Source organism: Ornithorhynchus anatinus, chromosome 1, assembly GCF_004115215.2.
Source record: "Ornithorhynchus anatinus isolate Pmale09 chromosome 1, mOrnAna1.pri.v4, whole genome shotgun sequence".
NCBI classification, from domain to species: Eukaryota; Metazoa; Chordata; class Mammalia; order Monotremata; family Ornithorhynchidae; genus Ornithorhynchus; species Ornithorhynchus anatinus.
Genome location: NC_041728.1, coordinates 135,221,620 through 135,243,486, shown reverse-complemented (window position 1 = coordinate 135,243,486; position 21,867 = coordinate 135,221,620). Strand labels below are relative to the sequence as shown.

At 53.9% G+C, this 21,867-nt stretch overlaps 1 protein-coding gene across 4 annotated transcripts; it reads left to right on the top strand.

Annotated features, from left to right (window-relative positions):
- The first annotated feature begins 817 nt into the window (after positions 1–817).
- Positions 818–21,577, top strand: TBCCD1 (TBCC domain containing 1). 4 transcript variants are annotated; one of them, XM_029071386.1, is made up of 9 exons: positions 908–996; positions 4,912–5,061; positions 5,236–5,317; positions 9,931–10,086; positions 12,390–12,756; positions 15,951–16,137; positions 16,949–17,452; positions 18,339–18,475; positions 20,954–21,577. In XM_029071386.1, exons 2-8 carry the CDS (start codon positions 4,982–4,984, stop codon positions 18,466–18,468), a joined length of 1,506 nt encoding a protein of 501 aa, XP_028927219.1. In that variant the 5' UTR covers positions 908–996; positions 4,912–4,981; the 3' UTR covers positions 18,469–18,475; positions 20,954–21,577. The 4 variants fall into 4 exon arrangements, with proteins under 4 accessions (XP_028927203.1, XP_028927219.1, XP_028927198.1 ...); XM_029071370.2 differs by having other exon boundaries at positions 818–917; positions 4,912–5,317; XM_029071365.1 differs by having other exon boundaries at positions 4,912–5,317.
- The last annotated feature ends 290 nt before the right edge of the window (positions 21,578–21,867 follow it).

Here is a 21,867-nt window from a genome sequence, read left to right as displayed (position 1 = left end):
GAAAGAAAGAAAGAAAGAAAGAAAGAAAGAAAGAAAGAAAGAAAGAAAGAAAGAAAGAAAGAAAGAAAGAAAGAAAGAAAGAAAGAAAGAAAGAAAGAAAGAAAGAAAGAAAGAAAGAAAGGGAGAAAGAAAGAAGGAAAGAAAGGGAGAAAGAAAGGGAAAAGAAAGGGAAAAGAAAGAAAGGAGGAAGGAAAGGAAAGGAAAGGAAAGGAAAGGAAAGGAAAGGAAAGGAAAGGAAAGGAAAGGAAGGGAAAGGAAGGGAAAGGAAGGGAAAGGAAGGGAAAGGAAGGGAAAGGAAGGGAAAGGAAGGGAAAGGAAGGGAAAAGAAAGAAAGGAAGGAAGGAAGGAAGGAAGGAAGGAAGGAAGGAAGGAAGGAAGGAAGGAAGGAAGGAAGGAAGGAAGGAAGGAAGGAAGGAAGGAAGGAAGGAAGGAAGGGAAAGGAAGGGAAAGGAAAGAAAGGGAAAAGGAAGGAAGGGAAGAGAAGAGAAGAGAAGAGAAGAGAAGAGAAGAGAAGAGAAGAGAAGAGAAGAGAAGAGAAGAGAAGAGAAGAGAAGAGAAGAAAAGAAAAGAAAAGAAAAGAAAAGAAAAGAAAAGAAAAGAAGAATGCTCTGCCCTCAGTAAGCTCCCCATCACTAAGCTTGAACGATGGCCTGAGCAGCAGAGGCGGCAGCACCACGGCGGGTGAGGGCGCTCGACCGAGGCAATCTCCCGCGAGGGGGGCCGGGGAGGCGACGCTCTAGCCGGGCCGCCTCGGTGGTACACTTCCGGTACGCTCTAGCGGCGCGGGGCGGCCGGCCTCTATGGTTGGGGGGGGCGCGCATGCGCGGTGTCTGGCTGCGGCCCGGAGGGAGCGCAGCTTTCAAACGGCGGGGGAGGAAGAGGAGGCGCCGGGCCTGGCGGGACGGGCCGCCCCCCAGGTGCGAAGCAACCCCGGGATCCCTTCTCCTCCCTCCCTCTCTCCTCCTGGCACTGCAGTGCTGATCAGGTTGCGATGGGGTAAGCGCCTCCTAGGTGCACGGCACTGCTCTAAGCGCTGGGGGAGATGATACTGATAATAATGGTAGTATTTGTTGAGCGCCGACTAGGTGCAGAGCAGAGCCACGCTAACAGCAACGTTGGTATTTGTTAAACGCTTCCGAGGTGCGGAGCCCTGTTCTGAGCGCTGGGGGAGATAATACTAATGATGTTGGTATGTGTTAAGCGCCTACTAGGTGCAGAGCCCTGTTCTGAGCGCTGGGGGAGATAATATTAATGATGTTGGTATGTGTTAAGCGCCTACTAGGTGCAGAGCCCTGTTCTGAGCGCTGGAGGAGATAATAATAATGATGTTGGTATTTGTTAGGCGCTTCCTAGGTGCAGAGCCCTGTTCTAAGCGCTGGAGGAGATAATAATAATGATGTCGGTATTTGTTAGGCGCTTCCTAGGTGCAGAGCACTGTTCTAAGCGCTGGAGGAGATAATAATAATGATGTCGGTATTTGTTAGGCGCTTCCTAGGTGCAGAGCACTGTTCTAAGCGCTGGAGGAGATAATAATGATGTTGGTATTTGTTAGGCGCTTCCTAGGTGCAGAGCACTGTTCTAAGCGCTGGAGGAGATAATAATGATGATGTTGGTATTTGTTAGGTGCTTACTAGGTGCAGAGCACTGTTCTAAGCGCTGGAGGAGATAATAATAATTATGTTGGTATTTGTTAGGCGCTTCCTAGGTGCAGAGCACTGTTCTAAGCGCTGGAGGAGATAATAATAATGATGTTGGTATTTGTTAGGTGCTTACTAGGTGCAGAGCACTGTTTTAAGCGCTGGAGGTATTAATAATGATATTTGTTAGGCGCTTCCTAGGTGCAGAGCACTGTTCTAAGCGCTGGAGGAGATAATAATAATGATGTTGGTATTTGTTAAGCGTTTACTAGGTGCAGAGCCACGTTAATAATAACGTTGGTACTTGTTGAGCGCTTCCTAGGTGCAGAGCCCTGTTCTGAGCGCTGGAGGAGATAATAATGATATTGGTATTTGTTAAGCGCTTCCTAGGTGCAGAGCACTGTTCTAAGCGCTGGGGGGGATAATAATGCTGATGGTATTTAAGTGCTTCCTAGGTGCAGAGCGTTGTTCTAAGTGCTGGAGTAGATGATGATGATGTTGGTATCTGTTAAGTGCTTCCTAGGTGCAGAGCACTGTGCTGAGCGCGCTGGAGTAGATGATGATAATGTTGTGATTGGTTAAGCGCTTCCTAGGTGCAGAGCGCTGTTCTAAGCGCTGAGGGAGATAATAATGAAGATGGTATTTGTCAGGCGCTTCCTAGGTGCAGAGCACTGTTCTGAGCGCTGGGGGAGATGATGATAACGTTGTGATGGGTTAAGGACTTATTATGTGCAGAGCACCGTTCTCAGCGCCGGGGGAGATACAGGGTCATCAGGTTGTCCCACGTGAGGCTCACAGTTGATCCCCATTTTCCAGATGAGGGAACTGAGGCCCAGAGAAGTGAAGTGACTTGGCCACAGTCGCACAGCTGACAAGCGGCGGAGCCGGGATTCGAACCCGCGACCTCTGACCCCCCAGCCCGGGCTCTTGCCGCTGAGCCACGCTGCTTCTCTAAAGATCCCACTGTAGGTGTGCGATAAATACCCCTTTCCCCCCCCCGGGGCGGGGGTACGGACCTGAGCCCTTTCCTCACCCCCCGGGGAGGAGAAAACACAGGGCCCGGGGGTGCTGGTCGCTGGAAGGCCAGCGCTTGGCCCGTAATAAGCGCTTAACGCCTAGCTTTATCATGATCGGTTCTTATGATCGTGATTATCCGTTATGATCTAGTACTGTTGTCTATTATGATCACGGTTGTCTATTATTAATATCGTGATTATCTAGTATTATGATCTGTTACGGTCAGGATCATCTGTTATTAGCGATTGTCGTGATTATATGTCGTTATCGATCATCGTGATTATCTGTCATTCTCTATTATCGGGATCAACTATTATCCATTTGGGATCACGATTGTCTGTTGTTATCAAGATTATTATTATTATTGCCTATCATAACCACAGTTATCTGTTACTACTATTATTATTACTGATTATTATCGCGATTGTCTGTTATTATTCTCGATTGCCATCACCGTTATCTATTATATTACCGATCGTGATCACGGTGGCTATCTATTATTATTTTATCGTGATTATTATTATCGCCTATCATCATCAGGATTATCTTTTATTATCTATTATTATTATCATGACTGTCTGTTATTATTGCCTATCGTTATCATGACTGTTATTATTATTGTTATTATCGTCGTGATTATCCGTTATCTATCATTACTACCGGTGAGCCCATCATTGGGCGGGGACGGTCTCTATCCGTTGCCGAATTGAACACTCCAAGCGCCTGGTACGGTGCTCTGCACCCGGTAAGCACCCAGTAAATGCCGTTGAATGAATGAATTGAATGAATGAATGATTATCAGTATCGCTAAACAAGGAACTTTCCACCTAGAGCGGGGAAGGGGGCCGAGCCCCCCTTTCCCTCCGCCCCTCCTCCCCTCCCCATCGCCCCGACTCCCTCCCTCTGCCCCACCCCCTTCCCCTCCCCACAGCGCCTCTCTGTATCTGTATATAATGATGATGGTGTTTAAGCGCTTACTATGTGCCGAGCGCCGTTCTGAGCGCTGGGGGAGATACAGGGTCAGCAGAGCGTCCCACGTGGGGCGCACGGTCTTCATCCCCATTTTTACAGATGAGGTAACCGAGGCCCAGAGACGTGGCGGGGCAGGGATTAGAACCCACGACCTCCGACTCCCAAGCCCGTGCTCTTTCCGCTAAGCCACGCTGCCCGATTTTATTAATGACGTGCGTAGATCTGTAATTCTGTTTATCTATTTGGATGGCGTCGATGCCTACTTATTCCGGTTTGCCGTCTCCCCCCTTCTAGACCGTGGGCCCGTCGTCGGGTAGGGATGGTCTCTATCCGTTGCCCGATTGTACGTTCCAGGCGCTTAGTACAGTGCTCCGCACACGCTGAGCGCTCAATAAATACGTCTGATGGATCGACTGACTGACCTCTTCCTGGGAGGGAGCCAGCCCGTGCAGGGCGAGACCTGAGCCCAACCGCCCCGGTCCCGGGGGGCTGGGGGAGTCGCCTCCGGGAGAATCCCACACCTTGGAGTCGCTCTCATCCCCCCTTAAAAAGCCGGAGGTAAAGGAAAAACTCTCCACCCGGAGAGGGGGAAGGGCTGGGAGGAGGAGCAGAGTGCAGCTGCCGTCAGCCCAGGGATTGACGGCGCGCTTACTCTGTGCAGAGTACCGTGCCAGGCACCCGGGAGAGGACGGTCCAGCGACGGAATCGGCGGACGGTCATCCAACGCCGGGCACCCCGCGCTGAGAAATCCTCTAGATCTGCCCGTTTTTCTCATCATTCATTCATTCAATTCATTCAATAGCATTTAGTGAGCGCTTCCTATGTGCAGAGCGTTCATTCGTTCAGTAGTATTTAGTGAGCGCTTCCTATGCGCAGAGCACCGTACTGAGCGCCCGCAACGGACAGGTCGGCCACAGATAGAGACGGTCCCTGCCCTTCGAGGGGCTTACGGTCTGGTCGGGGGAGACGGACGAGAACAGTAGCAATAAATAGAATCAAGGGGATGAACATCTCATTAAAACGATAGCAAATAAATCCCCTCCCAGCTCCCCGGAGAGTCACCGCCAACGAGACGGCGCGTTATCTTTGTTCATTTCTGACTCGCCCCTAGGCTGACGGACCTGAAAAATATCGGCGGACGACGGGCCGCCGACCTTTACGGCCGTACTCCATTTTGAACCGTGCGCGGCTTCCTGGCGTCGTGCCTCTGGGGGACCTTTCTCCTTTCTGTCTTTCAGGTTTGGAAGGAATCTCTCTCTCTCTCTCTCTCTCTCTCTGGTTTCAGATTAACGTAGAAAGGAACGTGGCGCTCTCGATTTGGAAAGGAGGAGGAAGCGACCTCGGGACTTCGGGAAATGGACGAGGCGGCCGTGCGCCTCTGGGTGAAAACGGAACCTTTCGTCGTGGGGACGCTGGCGATCCCGCCTCCCGCCAGGTTCGGCCTTCGCTACCTCCGGAGGGTCTCCGCCTACGCGCGGACCCGGGCGGGCGAGGGCGGCTTCCCGCGTCTCTCCTGGCCCGCGTGGCGCCGGATCGCCTGTGGGAAGCTGCAGGTGGGCCGGGACCTGGCCTGGCTTTATTTTGAAATGTTCGACGGTCTGGTGCCGAGGTCCCCGGAAGAACGTCTGGAGCGGGCGGAGGTGGAGTCCGGCTGCGCGTCCGAAGACGAGCTGGAGAAGCAGAGGGATAAGGTGGGTTTCGTCGACCCTCTCCAGCCCCGACCGGTCCGTCCGCTAGGCCGGCGTGCCTTCGGATGATAATGTTGGTATTTGGTAAGCGCTTACTATGTGCAGACCACCGTTCTAAGCGCCGGGGTAGACACGGGGGAATCGGGTTGTCCCACGTGGGGCTCACGGTCTCAATCCCCGTTTTACGGATGAGAGAACTGAGGCACAGAGAAGCGACTTAATAACGTTGGTATTCGTTAAGCGCTTACCGCGTGCGGAGCACCTGCCCACAGTCACACGGCTGACAAGTGGCAGAGCCGGGACTCGAATCCATGACCTCCGACTCCAAGGCCCGGGCTCTTTCCGCTGAGCCGCGCTGCTTCACAGGGTCATCGGGTCGTCCCACGTGAGGCTCACGGTCCTGACCCCCCATTTTACAGATGAGGTGACTGAGGCACAGAGAAGTGAAGTGACCTGCCCACCGTCACGCAGCTGACGAGCGGCAGGGCTGACATTCGAACCCGTGACCCCTGACTCCTAAGACCGTGCCCTTTCCGCTGAGACACGCTGCTTCTGAGCGCTTACTACGTGCCAGGCACCGTCCTAAGAGCCGAGGGCCGGGGCGGGGGATACACGGTAATCAGGTTGTCCCGTGTGGGGCTCACGTTTGATCCCCGTTTTTACGGATGAGGAGACTGAGGCCCAGAGAAGTGAAGCGACTCGTCCAAAGTCACACAGCCGACACGCGGCGGAGCCGGGAGTGGCGCCCCTGCCCTCTGATCCCCGGCCCCTGCCCTCTCCACTGAGCCCGGCCGCTTCCCCGATGGCATCTGCTAAGCGCTCACTGTGTGCCGAGCACTGTTCTAAGCGCTGGCGTAGATAGAGGGTGATCGGGTTGTCCCACGTGGGGCTCACGGCTTTAATCCCCGTCTTCCAGACGAGGCGACTGAGGCCCGGAGAAGCGAAGCGACTTGCCCGAGGTCACACGGCAGACGGGGGGGCCGGGTCGTGTTTGTCGAGCGCTCACTGGGGGCGGAACGCTGTACTAAGCGCTCGGGAGAGGACGGTAGAGCGACAGACGGACACGTTCCCTGCCCACGACGAGCTTGCGGCCTCTCCCTCCTAGAGATTATCTTAGATCGACCCCAGTGCTTAGGACGGTGCTTGGCACATCTTAAGCCCTGAGGAAATACCACAGTTATAACGTAGGAGAAGCAGCGTGGCTCGGTGGCGAGAGCCCGGGCTTGGGAGTCAGGGGTCACGGGTTCGAATCCCGGCTCCGCCACTTGTCGGCTGGGTGACTTTGGGCGAGTCTCTTCACCCCTCTGGGCCTCGGCGACCTCATCTGGAAAATGGGGATGAAGACCGAGCCCCACGTGGGACAACTTGATCACCTCGTAGCCCCCCCCCCCCCCCCCCCCAGCGCTTAGAACGGTGCTCGGCACATAGTAAGCGCTTAACAAATACCAACGTTATTATTATTAGTGAGCACTTAACAAATACCGATATTATTATTATCTGTAAGATGGGCATTAAAACTGTAAGCCCCACATGGGACAACCCGATCACCTTGTAGCCCCCCCCAGCGCTTAGAACAGTGCTTGGCACGTACTAAGTGCTCAACAACTGCCATCATCGTCATTATTAACTATCCTTATGATTGGACCCTTTAGGACGCAGAGTGATCAGTCATATTAGAGAAGCAGCGTGGCTCAGTGGCAAGAGCCCGGGCTTGGGAGTCAGAGGTCATGGGTTCGAATGCCGGCTCTGCCCCTCGTCAGCTGGGTGACCGTGGGCGAGTCACTTCACTTCTCTGGGCCTCCGTGACCTCATCTCTAAAATGGGGATTATCTGTGAGCCTCACGTGGGACGACCTTATTACCCTGTATCTACCCCAGCGCTTAGAACCGTGCTCTGCACATAGTAAGCGCTTAACAAATCCCGACATTATCATTATTTATCGAGCAGATACTGTGTGCGGAACACCGTGCTAAGGGCTTGGGAAAGTACACTACGACGGGGTCGGTGGACACGTTCCCCGCCCCCAGCGAGCTTCCGGTGTAGACGGGGAGAGAGAAATTAATATAAATAAATAGATAAATTACAGATAAGCCCATTAATGCCGTGGGGCTGAGGAAGGGGCCGAACGACGGGAGCGAATCGGGGCGACGCGGACCCGCGGCGGAGCTGGGTTAGGACCCAGGTCCTCTGCCTCCCGGGCCCGCGTCCTTCCCGCTGGGTCACGCTGCCTCTCCGAGTAGGAAGTGTTTACTCTGTGCCCGGCGCCGGGGCGGGTAGAAAGTCATAAAACCGGTCACGTCCGGGTCCCTCGTCCCGTGTAAAGCGGAGGGAGGATGGGTCTTTTCATCCCCGTTTTGAAAGCGAAAGTACGGGTACAGCGAAGTTAAGTGAACTGTCCAAGATCACAGAGCGGGCAAGTTACGAAACAGGGATCCAGAACCCGGGTCTCCTGACCCATCCTGCCGTCTGTCAAATGGGGATGAAGACCGTGAGCCCCACGTGGGACAACCTGATGACCTTGTTCCCCCCAGCGCTCAGAACAGTGCTTTGCACATAGTAAGCGCTTAACAAATGCCATCATTATGATTACGATTATGCTTTCTCCACTTGGCCCCGTTGCCTCCCTGTGTTTAATTTCGGATTGCCCGTTACTAATAATGATGTTGGTATTCGTTAAGCGCTTACTGTGTGCCGAGCACTGTTCTGAGCGCTGGGGGAGATACAGGGTCATCAGGTGGTCCCTCGTGAGGCTCACGGTCTTCATCCCCATTTGACAGATGAGGTCGCTGAGGCCCAGAGAAGCGAAGTGACTTGCCCACCGTCATCCAGCTGACGGGGGCGGAGCCGGGATTCGGACCCGTGACCTCGGACTCCCAAGCCCGGACTCTTTCCACTGTACCGTGCCAATGATAATGTCGGTATCTGTTAAGCGCTCACTAGGTGCAGAGCACTGTTCTAAGCGCTGGCGTAGATACAGGGTCAGCAGGTTGTGCCACGTGAGGCTCACAGTCTTCATCCCCATTTTCCAGATGAGGTCGCTGAGGCACAGAGAAGTGACTCGCCCACAGTCACACAGCTGCCGAGTGGCCGAGCCGGGATTCGGACCCGTGACCTCGGACTCCCAAGCCCGGGCTCTTTCCACTGAGCCACGCTGCTTCTCCTGAAACAAGTAGTCGGGCATCAATACCATCCCCGTAGATAAAGAGAATCAGAGATAGAGACGCATCGTTAACAAAATAGAGGAAAAAAGAATATGTACAGATATGCACAAGTGCTGTGGGGAGGGGAAGGGGGAAGAGCAGAGGGAGGGAGAAGGGGCGATGGGGAGGGGAGGAGGAGCGGAGGGAAAGGGAGGGCTCGGTCTGGGAAGGCCTCCTGGAGGAGGTGAGCTCTCAGTAGGGCTTTGAAGGGGGGAAGAGAGTTTGATGAGGGTAGGGGGAGGGAGGACGTTCCGGGCCGGTCATTGTTAATTGCTTAATCTCAAACCCAGGTGGGGCAGGGAGCTCATTTACCCGGAGCGGTTGGCCAGAAGTTCGGGGTGATTGGATGTAAGCCTGGACGAGGCATCAAACATCTACACCGTAGCCCACGGCGATTCTAGAATGGACGGTTGCATCCTGGGATAGAATAACGATGGTATCTGTCAAGCGCTTACTCTGTGCAGAGCGCCGTTCTAGGCGCCGGGGGCGAGACAGGGTCATCAGATTGTCCCACGTGGGACCCTGTCTCTCCCCCAGCGCTTAGAACGGCGCTCTGCACAGAGTAAGCGCTTAACAAACACCAGCATTATTATTATATTTACAATTACACTTACGATTATTAAAAAATATCACGATAAACAGACACATTCCCTGCCCACAGCGAGCTTACGGTCTAGAGGACTGTAATACCATAGTAGTAGATTCTGTTTACTGCCATCGTTCTCGTCTGCCCGTCTCCCCCGATTAGACCAAAAGCCCGTCAGAGGGCAGGGACCGTCTCTATCCGTCGCCGACTTGTCCGTTCCAAGCGCTTAGTACGGTGCTCTGCACATAGTAAGCGCTCAGTAAATACTATTGAATGAATGAATGTTTACTCCGGGCCAGGCACTGTACTAAGCACTGAGGTAATTACAAGATCATCAGGTCGGACACAGTCTCTGTCCCACACGGGGCTCACCGTCTAAGTAAGAGGGAGAACGGGTACCGACTCCCCGTTTTACGGGTGAGGAAACCGAGGTACGCGGCAGACAAGCGGCGGAGCCGGGCAGCGTGGCTCGGTGGAAAGAGCCCGGGCTTGGGAGTCAGAGGTCATGGGTTCGACTCCCGGCTCTGCCGCTCGTCAGCTGGGTGACTGTGGGCGAGTCACTTCACTTCTCGGTGCCTCAGTGACCTCATCTGTAAAACGGGGATGAAGACCGTGAGCCTCACGAGGGACAACCTAATTATCCTGTACCTCCCCCAGCGCTTAGAACAGTGCTGTGCGCATAGTAAGCGCTTAACAGATACCAGCATCATTATTATTATTATTAGCAGAACCCAGGTCCTCTGACCTCCAGGCCCGGGCTCTTGGTTGAAGTTACGGGTGGTGTTTCCGCTTAAAACTTAATAACGTGTCCTTATTTCTACCTTTCACAGCTTTCGGTCGACACCCTGCAGTTCCTGCTGTTTCTGTTCATTCAGCAGTTAAATAAAATTTCTTTGAGGACATCTCTGATCGGAGAAGAGTGGCCATGTCCCAGAAGCACAGTTCAATCCCCTGACCTAATTGGAAGATCAAACGGTCGTAATAAGGTACGGGGATTGGAGACCAGTGTTCTCCTCTGTGGGAAGGACTGTTTCTGAGGGAGAGAGGGAAGGAGAGAGAGAGAGAGACATTCTTTCAGAGTCATATAAATATATATATATTTATATCTATAAGAATATATATATATAAGAAAATTCTCATTACATTGTTAAAATAGAAGAATAAAGCAAAAGCGATTGGGGTGGAGAACCAGAGTGGGAATGAGAAGCAGTGCCCTTCCCCCACTCTCTTGCTTCAGCCAGGATTAAATGGTAATTGTTAAGCGCTTACTCTGTGCTAAGCACCTTTCTAAGGCCTGGGGTAGATAGAGATTAATCAGGCTGGACGTAGTCCCCGTCCCACGTGGGGCTCGCGCTCTTATCCCCATTTTACGGACGAGGGAACCGAGGCACGGAGAAGTGAAGCGACCTGCCCGAGGTCACCCGGCAGACGGGTGGCGGAGCTGGGATTAGAACCCAGGTCCTCCTGACTCTCGGACCCGGGCTCTCTCCAATAAGTCATGCTGCCTCTTGTGCGCTCTGCATCTCCGCCTTTAAAATAATAATAATGATGATGTTGGTATCTGTTAAGCGCCTACTATGTCCCGAGCACCGTTCTAAGCGCCGGGGTAGATACGGGGACATCAGATTGTCCCACGTGAGGCTCACAGTCTTCATCCCCGTTTGACAGATGAGGGAACTGAGGCCCAGAGAATTTAAGTAAGTGACTTGCCCGCAGTCACCCAGCTGCCAAGTGGCAGAGCCGGGATTCGAACCCATGACCTCTGACTCCCAAGCCCGGGCTCATTCCACTGAGCCGCGCTCCTTCTCTAAAATGGAACCCGCCCCCCTCCTCATTTGCAAATAATACCGTTCGGGAGATTGAAACCGTATCGGGAAAGCTCTCTGGGCCCTAGCGGCAAAATCGCTCTCTAAACGTCTCATTGTGGCCACGGTCCCGATAGAGAAAAATCTATTGAATTCATCTCCGGAGCCGGGTCGTTCAATCCCCCGCTTTAGTCCGAGACATAATAAGAGTCCCAAATCCCGCCTCCTCCAACTCTCTCCACTTTGTAGAAACGGATTCGGAGGCTTTCAGGATGCCCGTTATCCAGAAATATTATTTTCTTTCTGGGGGAATCGTTTGAGCAAATAGAACCGAAATACGTGCAGACCGGCGGGCTGGTAAATTCCCTCAAACCTCGAATCTGGGGCCCCCTGAGAATCCGTGTCCTTGATCGATGCCGTGATGATTACAGATACTCATCCAACCCCCGGAAGTCGACGTACCGATCCTTAGCCATTCGGGAAGATGGGCAGTCGAGGCCTCGTGTTCGGCGAGACGGGCTGGGGTCTGCTGCGACGATTGATTTCTGATTTATTTTTTTTTAAATGGTCTTCGTTCAGCACTTACTATGTGCCAAGCACTGTATCAAGCGCCAAGGCGGATGCAAGCTAATCAGGTTGGACACAATCCGGGTACCACATGGGGCTCACCGTCCTGATCCCCATTTTACAGACGAGGGAACTGAGGCTCAGAGAGGTGAAACGACTCACCCAAGGCCGCACGGCAGACGGGCGGCGAAGCCGGGACGAAAACCCCAGTCGTCCGACTCCCAGGCCCGGGCTCTTTCCCCTAGATCCCCCTGCGTCCCCTTCCGCGGTAAAGAGCGTCTAATCGGAGCCTCTCCGGAAATCTTCGGGCGGCAGCTGACGTATCCGCACACTGTGCCGTCTCCCGCTGAGCGGTCTTCCCGGCAGAGGGTTAGCAGCGTGTTTACCCCTCCCCGCGGAGTATTCCTCGATTAAGATGTGTCCGTGCAGGTGCGAAGGTGGGTCACGCGTCGATGCGCGTGTGAATACGAGGCAGCGCGGCTCAGTGGAAAGGGCCCGGGCTTTGGAGTCCGAGGTCATGGGTTCGAATCCCTGCTCCGCCACTCGTCAGCTGGGTGGCTGTGGGCAAGTCACGTCCCTTCTCCGGACCTCAGCGACCTCATCTGTCCAACGGGGGATGAAGCCGGTGAGCCTCACGTGGGACAACCTGACGACCCCGCATCCACCCCAGCGCTTAGAACAGTGCGCTGCGCAGAGTAAGCACTTAACAGATTCATTCAATAGTATTTATCGAGCGCTTACTCTGCGCAGCGCACTGTACCCAGCGCTTGGAACGGACGATTCGGCGACAGATAGGGACGATCCCTGCCCGTCGACGGGCTAATCGGGGGAGACGGACGGACAAAAACGACAACTTAAATCCCAACATCGTCGTCGTCGTCATTATTAATTGTCGTGTGTCTTGTTCTTTCCCCAAGAACTGGAATGACTGCAGCCATCGAGAGTTCGTCCGGAACCACCTGTCGGATATGCTGGAGCTGCTCCTGGATCCCGACCAGCTGAGCGCCTCCGCCCACTGCGCCCAGACCGGTCGGGTCTCTCCGGAAGCGGTCCGGGCCCTGAGCTTCCTCATCGAGGGGACGGTGGGCCAAGCCGGGAAGATCTACTCCCTCCACGAGCTCGCCCTGTGGTCTCCGCTGCAGGCGGAGAGCGGCTTCTCCAAGAGGACCGAGACCTTCTCCTTCGCCAAGCTCGAGACCTGGCTGCGCGCCTGCCTGACGGGGAACCCTTTCGGCATTTCCGCCTGTCTCAGGTCTGGAAAGAAACTGGCCTGGGCTCAGCAAGGTGGGTCTCCTTCGCCCGCCCCCCCCCCCCCCCGGCCTTCTAGCGACCGAATCGATCAGCGTGGAGCGGCGCTGGAGAGAGAAGCAGCCTGGCTCGGTGGAGAGGGCCCGGGCTTGGGAGTCAGGGGTCATGAGATCGAATCCCAGCTCTGCCGCTCGGCAGCTGGGTGACCGTGGGCGGGTCACTTCACTTCTCTGGGCCGCAGTGACCTCATCTGTGAAATGGGGATTAACCGTGAGCCTCACGTGGGACGACCTGATGACCCTGGATCTCCCCCACTGCTTAGAACAGCGCTCTGCACATAGAAGCGCTTAACAAATACCAACATTATTATTATTAGAGTGCGGGCCCGGCAGGGGGTCGGGGGCCCCGATCCCGGCTCCGCCGCTCGTCTCCCGGGTGACCTTTTTTAGGCAAATAGCTTCATTTCTCGGGGCCGTGATGACTGAGATCGTCAGCCTCACGTGGGACAGGGCCCAGCCCTGTTTGCTTGTGATAATGATAATAATAATGATGTTGGGATTTGTCAAGCGCTTACTATGTGCAGAGCACTGTTCTGAGCGCTGCGGGGGTCGTGGGTTCTAATCCACTTGCCTGCTGGGTGTCACTTCTCTGCGCCTCAGTTACCTCATCTGGAAAATGGGGACTGAGACTGCGAGCCCCACGCGGGACGGCGACTGGGTCCAACCTGATGCGCTTGGATCCACCCCCCAGGCTTAGTACGGTGCCTTGCGCATAGTAAGCACTTCACAAATAATAATGGCATTTGTTAAGCACTTACAATGTGCCAAGGACTGTTCTAAGCACTGGGGTGATACGAGGTAATCAGGTTGTCCCATATGGGACTCACAGTCTCAATCTCCATTTTACACATGAGGGAACTGAGGCCCAGAGAAGTGAAGTGACGTGTCCCACAGCTGAAAGGTGGCGGAGCAGGGATTCGAACCCTGACCTCTGAGTCCCAAGCCCGGGCTCTTTCCACTGAACCACGCTGCTTGGACCCACCCCACCCTATGTACCTGGCACACAGTAAGCGCTTAACAAATACCGTCGTTATCGTCCTCCTTACCGATCATATTTAGGCAGCGCCGACTGTGTGCAGAGCACCATACTACGCCCTCGGGCGAGTCCGAGATAAGAGTTGGTAGATAAGAGTTCCCCGCCCACGGTGAGTTTAGAGGGGGAGACGGACGTTAATATAAACGAAGAAATTACGGATTGGGAAATGAATGCCATGGGGCTGGGCGGCGGGGATGGCGGTGGGCCTCGAATGAAAGGAGCAAGTCGGGAGGACGCAGAAGGGAGGGGGAGAAGAGGAAGGTTTAGGGAAGGCCTCTTGAGGAGAGGGGCCGCCCGGTACGGCTTGGCCGGTGGGAGAAAAAACCCCTTCTGGTCGGTTTGGTGGGTTGGAGGGGAGGGGACTGGCCGTATCGGAAGCCGCGGCCCAAGTGGATCTGTCGTTGCCCCTCGGAGCCAGCGGGGAACTCAGCAGGCTACTTGGGAGCCTCCTGCTGAAGGCACGGTTGGCGTTACGTAGTCCGATTCTGTGTGTGAGTTCTTCTGTCGGCCCTGCATTCAGCGGTCTCGTGAGTTCCCGGGCCTCCCTTAGTTGTAAAGGCCTTGAGGGTGAGGGTTCGGGGCCGCGGCTCCCGCGGGCCCGGTGCCGGAGAAGCAGCGTCGCGTAGTGGATGGAGCAGGGGCCTGGGAGTCGGAAGGTCGTGGGTTCTAATCCCTGCTCTGCTACTTGTCTGCTGGGCGGCTCTGGGCAAGTCACGTCAATCCTCTGGGCCTCGGTGACCTCGTCTGTAAACTGGAGATTGAGACTGCGAGCCCCATGTGGGACAGGGACGGTGTCCCACCCGATTTGTTTGTACCACTGCAGCCTGGCTCGCAGTAACCGCTCAACCAATACCACAGTTATCATCATCATTAGTTATATTGGGATTTTTTGATAGCTGGCTTTTCCTCCAAAGCAGCTTCAACATCAGACGTAGTCCAATATTTTTGTTTAAATATGTTCCTACCACGAGAAGGAGCGTGGCTCAGTGGAAGGAGCCCGGGCTGGGGAGTCAGAGGTCATGGGTTCAAATCCCGGCTCGGCGGCTTGTCAGCTGCGTGACTTTGGGCAAGTCACTTCACTTCTCTGGACCTCAGTTCCCTCATCTGTAAAATGAGGATTAAGACTGTGAACCCCACACGAGACCACCCGATCACCTTGTATCCTCCCCAGCGCTTAGAACAGTGCTTTGCACATAGTAAATGCTTAAAAAATGCCATCGTCATTATTATCATTACCAACTCCGTTATTTCGTACTCTCCCGAGTGTCATCACAGTGCTCGGCACACAGTAAATGCTCAATAAATGCCACTGGTTGATCGATAGACTCTATGCGCCTGCTAACTCCGTTCTGTTGTACTCTCCCAAGTGGTTAATACAGTATTCTGCACACAGTAAGCGCTCAGTAAATCCCACCGATCGATCGATAGACTGTACATTTCTACCAACTCGGTGTATCGTACTCTCCCGCGAACTTAGTGCCGCGTTCTGCACAGCGTAAGAGCTCGATAAATACCACTGCTTGATCTGCGGCCAGTCACCTCTAGATGTGTTCTCTTCCCCCATCTCCTTCACTCGAGGAAACTGCCCCAAAGACGCTGCTGCTCGTTTTTACATTTTCGAGTACGTATGTGCTCGTGTTCCTTCTCGGGGTCGCACCTGGAGCGTTTCCAGTCCTCCACCAGTCTCGACTTGGGGAGGGAGAGCCAAGCCGAGGCCCGTCCGTTCCGTTCCTGGCTCGGCCAGTGGCTGGCGAGCGGCAGGCCGTCTGCCACGGGTCAAAACTCCGCTGTGCCGGGCGGCGGCGGCACGGGAGAGAGTCGAGGGCGGAGACCCAAGTGCGGAAGGCGGCAGCGGTCAACCGCTTCCGGACTTTGACCAAGAAAAGTCCCCGGATCCGCTACCGGAACGATTGCAGACGGAGAGCGGGGCGTGGCGGGAGAGGCGCGTCCGTGGCGTGACGACGCGACGGCATGAGACAGACGCGCCCCTGCCTATACGGATATCTGCTGCTGTCTTTCGATGCCTTTACATTTTATACGTTACTCTGCCGAGGGCTTTCTCACTCTGCACACACTTAAGCCCTCGAGAAATCCCACTGATTTATTGATTTTTGAATCATCTTTTTTTTTTATAGTCGAAGGAGCTACCAAGAGAGCCAGGATTGCCTGCAGTGCCCGTGCGGTTCCCAAGGTGCCGCGGATGGTGGTGATGAGTCAGGTGTACAAACAGACGTTAGCCAAGAGCTCCGATACCCTCGTCGGGGCACACGTGAAGATCCACCGCTGCAACGAGTCTTTTATATACCTGCTCTCCCCTTTACGGTAAGCGCTGCGCTACGGTAAGCTCCTTGGGGGTGTTGATCTTTTCTTGGTTGCGCCGTTTTCCTCTCCCTCCCCAGATCCGACAGTGACTCTCCCCGCCCCCTTCGAAGCCTTACTGAAGGCCCATCTCCTCCAAGAGGCCTTCCCTGACTACGCCCCCCCCCCCTTTCCTCTTCTCCCGCTCCCTTCTGCGGCGCCCTGACTCGCTCCCTGTATTCTTCCCCCCACGCCAGTTGCACGGCATTACGTCCACATCTGTAATTTATTTCTATTTTATTTTTATATTTTATTTTCCATTTTTGTTTTTCTTCTATTTTTAGATGGTAATTTCTATTAATGTCCAGCTCCCCCTCTAGACCGTAAGCTCGTTGTGGGCAGGGAACGTGGCCGATAATCGTTATAACCTACTCTCCCGAGCGCTTGGTGCAGTTCACACAGTAAGCACTCAGTAAATACGATGAAATAAATGAACGAGTGAATGGACGATAGCCCGTTCCGCCAGCTCCGACCCGCGAGGCGACTCATCCAAGCACCGCCCGCGTCCTCCCCGTCTTTCCAGCGTGGCTCAGTGGAAAGAGCCCGGGCTCGGGAGTCAGAGGTCATGGGTTCGATTCCCGGCTCTGCCACTCGTCAGCTGTGTGACTGTGGACAAGTCCCTTCACTTCTCTGGGCCTCAGTTCCCTCATCTGTAAAATGGGGATTAACCGTGAGCCTCACGTGGGACAACCCGATCGCCCCGTATCTCCCCCAGCGCTTAGAACAGTGCTCTGCGCGTAGTAAGCGCTTAACAGATGCCAACATTGTCATTCAGATCCGTCACCATCGAGAAGTGCAGGAATAGCACCTTCGTCCTGGGCCCCGTGGAGACGGCCGTCCACCTTCACGGCTGCGACGACGTCAGAGTCATCGCCGTCTGCCGTCGCCTGTCCGTCTCTTCCACGACGGACTGCACCTTTCACATCCTCACCCCGACGCGGCCCCTCATCCTCGCGGGTAACCGGGGCGTGACCTTCGCCCCTTTCCACACCCACTACCCCATGCTGGAAGACCACATGGGCAGGACGGGCCTCGCCACGCTGCCCAACCGCTGGGACCGCCCAATGACCGTCTGCCGAGAGAACGGCCAGGACGGCGCCGGGGACTTCCGACTCCTAGCTCCCAGTGAGTTCTACGTGTTCGTCGTTCCCTTCGAGATGGAAGGGGACACGACCGAGATCCCGGGCGGCCTGCCGCCGGCCTATCAGAAGGCCCTGGGTCAGCGCGAACGACAGATCCGGATTTGGCAGAAAATGGTGAAGGAGGCGGGACTGACAAAGTAAGTGGCGCTGGGCGGGCGGGAACGTTTTGCAAGTTCTGGGCGTCCGTTTCCAGAGCCGAGTTCTAGTTCGCTTTTGGGCTTGGAATTTCTACTTCGGTGGCCTGTCGGTCACGAGCGACGGTCTTAACCGCGGACGCTGATGCTAGAATCCGGTTCAGGTTCCCGTCAGGTGGGTTTGCAGATGATCGGAGGGCTGCAGTCGAAGCACGGTTCGGGTCGGGGACCGTCGTCGTCGTCATGATAATAATGTTGGTATTTGTTAAGCGCTTACTATGTGCAGAGCACTGTTCTGCACATAGTCGTGACAGGGTCATCAGGTTGTCCCACGCGAGGCTCACAGTTAATCCCCATTTTACAGGTGAGGTAACTGAGGCACAGAGAAATGCCCAAGGTCACACAGCAGACAAGTGGCGGAGCTGGGATTAGAACCCACGACCTTCTGACTCTCAGGTCCTTGCTCTATTCACTACACCGTGCGCTTCCCATAAAAAAACCTTTGGGATGCGCTGTGTTCTTATTCAGTACATTATTTCACACACAAAAAGTTTTGATGTTTGGGTAGCAACACAATTTGTAGATGCGGGAGAAAGCAGGCTCCTTACTTTATAGGGCACTGGGGAAATTGAATTGCAGCGTAATGTCCGGATTGAGATTCTGTAGTTTAAGAAAAGTATGCAGGCATTTCCAGAGGGCCAGAGAACGCAAAGGGTCGGTGTTTTGGAAAAGAGGAAAAGGTCAAGGGATGGGATTATTTTTTCAAGAATGGGAAGGATGATGAGACCACATCCGTGGCGTGCGAAGGTGGTAAAGTCATAGATGCTACTACTTGAGATGCCTCCTGTCTCGTCTTCGACTGTTCTCAGAATAACCTTCTGCATTTCAGGGATCAAAGAAAGGAGTTCCAGGTGCTGGTGGAGAACAAGTTTAACGAATGGCTGATCGACACAGGACATCGGCAGCAACTGGACAGCCTCGTGCCCCCCGAGGCAGTTTCTAAGCAAGCGGCGGGATAGAAATCAGGTCGAGAATAATAATCGTAACGATGGTGTTTGTTAAGCGCTACCGTACGACGCGCTGGGGTGGATACAAGCAAATCGAGCCGGACACGGTCCCCGTCCCAGGTGGGGCTCACGGTCTCAATCTCCGTTTGACGGATGACGTAACTGAGGCCCCGAGAAGCCAAGTGGCTTTCCCAAGGTCACACAGCAGACAAGTGGAGCCGGGATTAGAACCCACGACCTTCTGACTCCCAAGCCCGTGTTCTATCCGCTATGCCGAGCTGCTTCTCTAGTACCCCGGCGTCCTCTCTGGCCCGTTTGTGTTTGAAATGGTGGGTGCTTTATATCCGAGTGAATAATGGAGCCAGAAAAACTACCCACGTGGAGTTAGTTTTAAAAAAAAAAAGTCTTTTAAGCTCTTAATATGTGCCAACCCCTGTACCGAGTGCTGCGGTAGAAAGATACAAGCTAATCAGATCAGATACGGTCCCTGTCCCACATGGGACTCTCAGTCTTAATCCCCACTTTACCGATGAGGTAACTGAGGCAGAGAAACGTCTGTCATTCAACCCACGCATTCAATCCATCACTAAATCCTGACGGTCCCACCCGTGTAACGTAGCTAAAATCCTCCCTTTCCTCTCCATCCGAACCGCTACCACGTTAATACGATCACTCGTCCTGTCCCGCCCGGATGACTGCGTCAGCCTCCTGGCTGACCTCCCGGCCTCCTGTCTCTCCCCACTCTTGTCCGTACTTCACTCCGCTGCCCGGATCATCTCTCTACAGAAACGTTCAGGACACGTCAGCCCGCTCCTCAAGAAACTCCCGCGGTTGCCCATCCACCTCCGCTTCCAACAAAAGCTCCTCACCATTGGTTTTAAAGCCGTCCGCCATCTTGCCCCCTCCTACCTCGCCTCACTTTTCTCCTTCTACAACCCAACCCGCACACTTTGCTCCTCTGGTGCTAACCTTCGCACTGGGCCTCCATCTCCCTATCTCGCCGCGGACCCCTCGCCCACATCCTGCCTCTGGCCTGGATCGTCCTCCCTCCTCAAATCCGACAGCCGATGACTCTCCCCGTCTTCCAAGCCTTACTGAAGGCCCGTCTCCTCCAAGAGGCCTTCCCGGATTGAGCCCCGCCTTTCCTCATCTCCCACTCCCTTCCATGTCACCCTGACCCGCTCCCTCTGCCCCTTCCCCCTCCTCACCCCTCAGCACTTATATATTTATCTGTAATTTTATTTATTTGTATTGATGACTCTCTCCCCGCCTCTAGACTGTAAGCTGGTTTTGTAATGTGTCCATTTATTGTTGTACTCTCCCAAGCGCTTAGTACAGTGCTCTGCACACAGTAAATGCTCAATAGATACGATTGGATGAACGAATAAAAGTGACTTTCCCAAGGTCACACGGCAGACAAGTGGCAGAGACGGGATTAGATTCTTCTGACTCCCAGGCCCGGGCTCTAGCCACCGGGCCACGGTGCTTGTCCGTCTCACTTTGGGATACTCATCCCCTACTTATGCACTTCAGGTCATTCAGTAGTATTTATTGAGCGCTTACTATGTGCAGAGCACTGTACAGTTCGGCAACAGAGATGATCCCTGCCCATCGACGGGCTCACAGTCTAATCGGGGGAGACAGACGGACAAAAGCAAGACAACTTAATCGCGATAAATAGAATCAAGGGGATGTACACCTCATTAACAAAATAAATAGGGTAATAAAAAGCGTGTCTTTGCCCGTCGCCACCCTCTAACTCCCTCACCCTTCAGCTCGGCAAGGTTTCAGCCTCGCACAACTGCCAGGCAATAGTTGTAATCAGTCAGTCGATGGTTACTTATCGAGGGCTTGCTGTGTGCAGAGCACTGTACTACGCGGTTGGGAGAGGACCACGCGACAGAGTTGGTAGATAGGTTCCCTGCCCACAGCGAGCTTCTAAATCCTCATATGTGCACAGAACCTTTCAATAGAATCTCAAAAAAGGCCCGATGTTTGGGGAAATTAAAAATGAAAAGGCAGCACTGATTTAGGCAGACTTTCTGGGAGGATTATGGCGATCGGGGAAAGACTTGTTCAAAATGGCCTTGTTTGGCTGCTGCTCTCTAAGAGGTAGAATCTTGGCGAGTGAAGAGAGCGAATCTTTAAGCTCACTGTGGGCAGAGAATGTGCCTGCTGAATTGTTATACAATACTCTCCCTGGCGCTCGGTACGGTGCTCTGCGCTCATTAAGCGCTTAATAAATACAATTGATCAATTGATTGATTGATGGGGGATTAGGGAGCGGGCATGAAGGACTAGTAGGGGTAGGAGTGACGAGGTAACCCGACCTACCCCTCTGGACTCCAGGCTCCCAAAGGTCCGCATCTACCTTCCTAATCCGAATCTGGATCGGCCGACCGCTTGTCCCCGGCCACCTCTTCCTGGAGCCTGGGAAAGGAAACGTCAGCCGGAAGCACCGATAGCCTGTCATCTTTCTCCGTTCTCTGGCCCACAGGGTCCCGGCCACAAGATTATGAGCCGAAGATGGCACTCGTCGGGCGACTTAAAACCTTAACCGACCGGGAACGTTGGCGCTCTGGCAAGTGCCTTGAAAAAGCTTGATTTTTTTGGCTCCGGAGTCAGTTGGAGTCTCTTGTTCTATCTGAGATCTTCACTGCCGGCCTCTCCGCGGAACGCTTCTCGCCGTATGCACCGCCTACGAGCTAAGACAGCCAGATGAAGAAGCTCTGCTGGGAGAGTGATCATCTTTGGGACCGAGACGGTGGCCGAGACTCCTCTGGGTTTCCGCGGGGCCTCAAACGTCTTTCTGAGCCTTTCGCCTATCTCCAGACGGAACGGGGCGGCATGGAGAGAAAGTTTCCGTGTCCTCTGGATCGAAACAAGAATTGGGTTCGCACCTCGGTTTTTATACCGAAGCTTACTGCGTCCTTTTAAGAAGAAGCATTGAAATATAATTTTTTGAAATATAATTGTCGTGGTTTTTTCTCCCTATCAAGTCGAAATATTTTTATAGAGAGAGGTTGTTTGAGCACTTAACCTATATTTCGTGAAATTGGACGGACGTATCATTTGTTTTCCGTCGTTTGCTGCTAGGTTTCAATAAAATAGAATTCTAAGACCCTTTGCTTTTTTCTTTCGAAGAGGCGAACTTTCCACTCATCCTAGAGAAAACGGGCCCGCCTAGTTCTCTTGTTCATTGTGGGTAGAGAATGTGTCTGTTATCTTGTTATCTAATAACAGTAATAATGATAATGGTACTTAAGTTCTTACTGTCCTAAGCGCTGGGGTAGGTCGAAGCAGCGTGGCTCGGTGGAAAGAGCCCGGGCTTGGGAGTCCGAGGTCATGGGTTTGATTCCCGGCTCTGCCGTTTGTCAGCTGTGTGACTCTGGGCAAGTCACTTAACTTCTC

What these genes read in the sequence shown, in the direction of transcription:
- TBCCD1 (XM_029071370.2), top strand. Translation starts at nt 4,982, where the DNA reads ATGGACGAGGCGGCCGTGCGCCTCTGGGTGAAAACGGAACCTTTCGTC. An exon ending in GATCAAACGGTCGTAATAAG is followed by an intron (nt 10,087 to 12,389) that starts GTACGGGGATTG and finishes TCTTTCCCCAAG; the next exon opens with AACTGGAATGACTGCAGCCA. An exon ending in AAGGAGGCGGGACTGACAAA is followed by an intron (nt 17,453 to 18,338) that starts GTAAGTGGCGCT and finishes TCTGCATTTCAG; the next exon opens with GGATCAAAGAAAGGAGTTCC.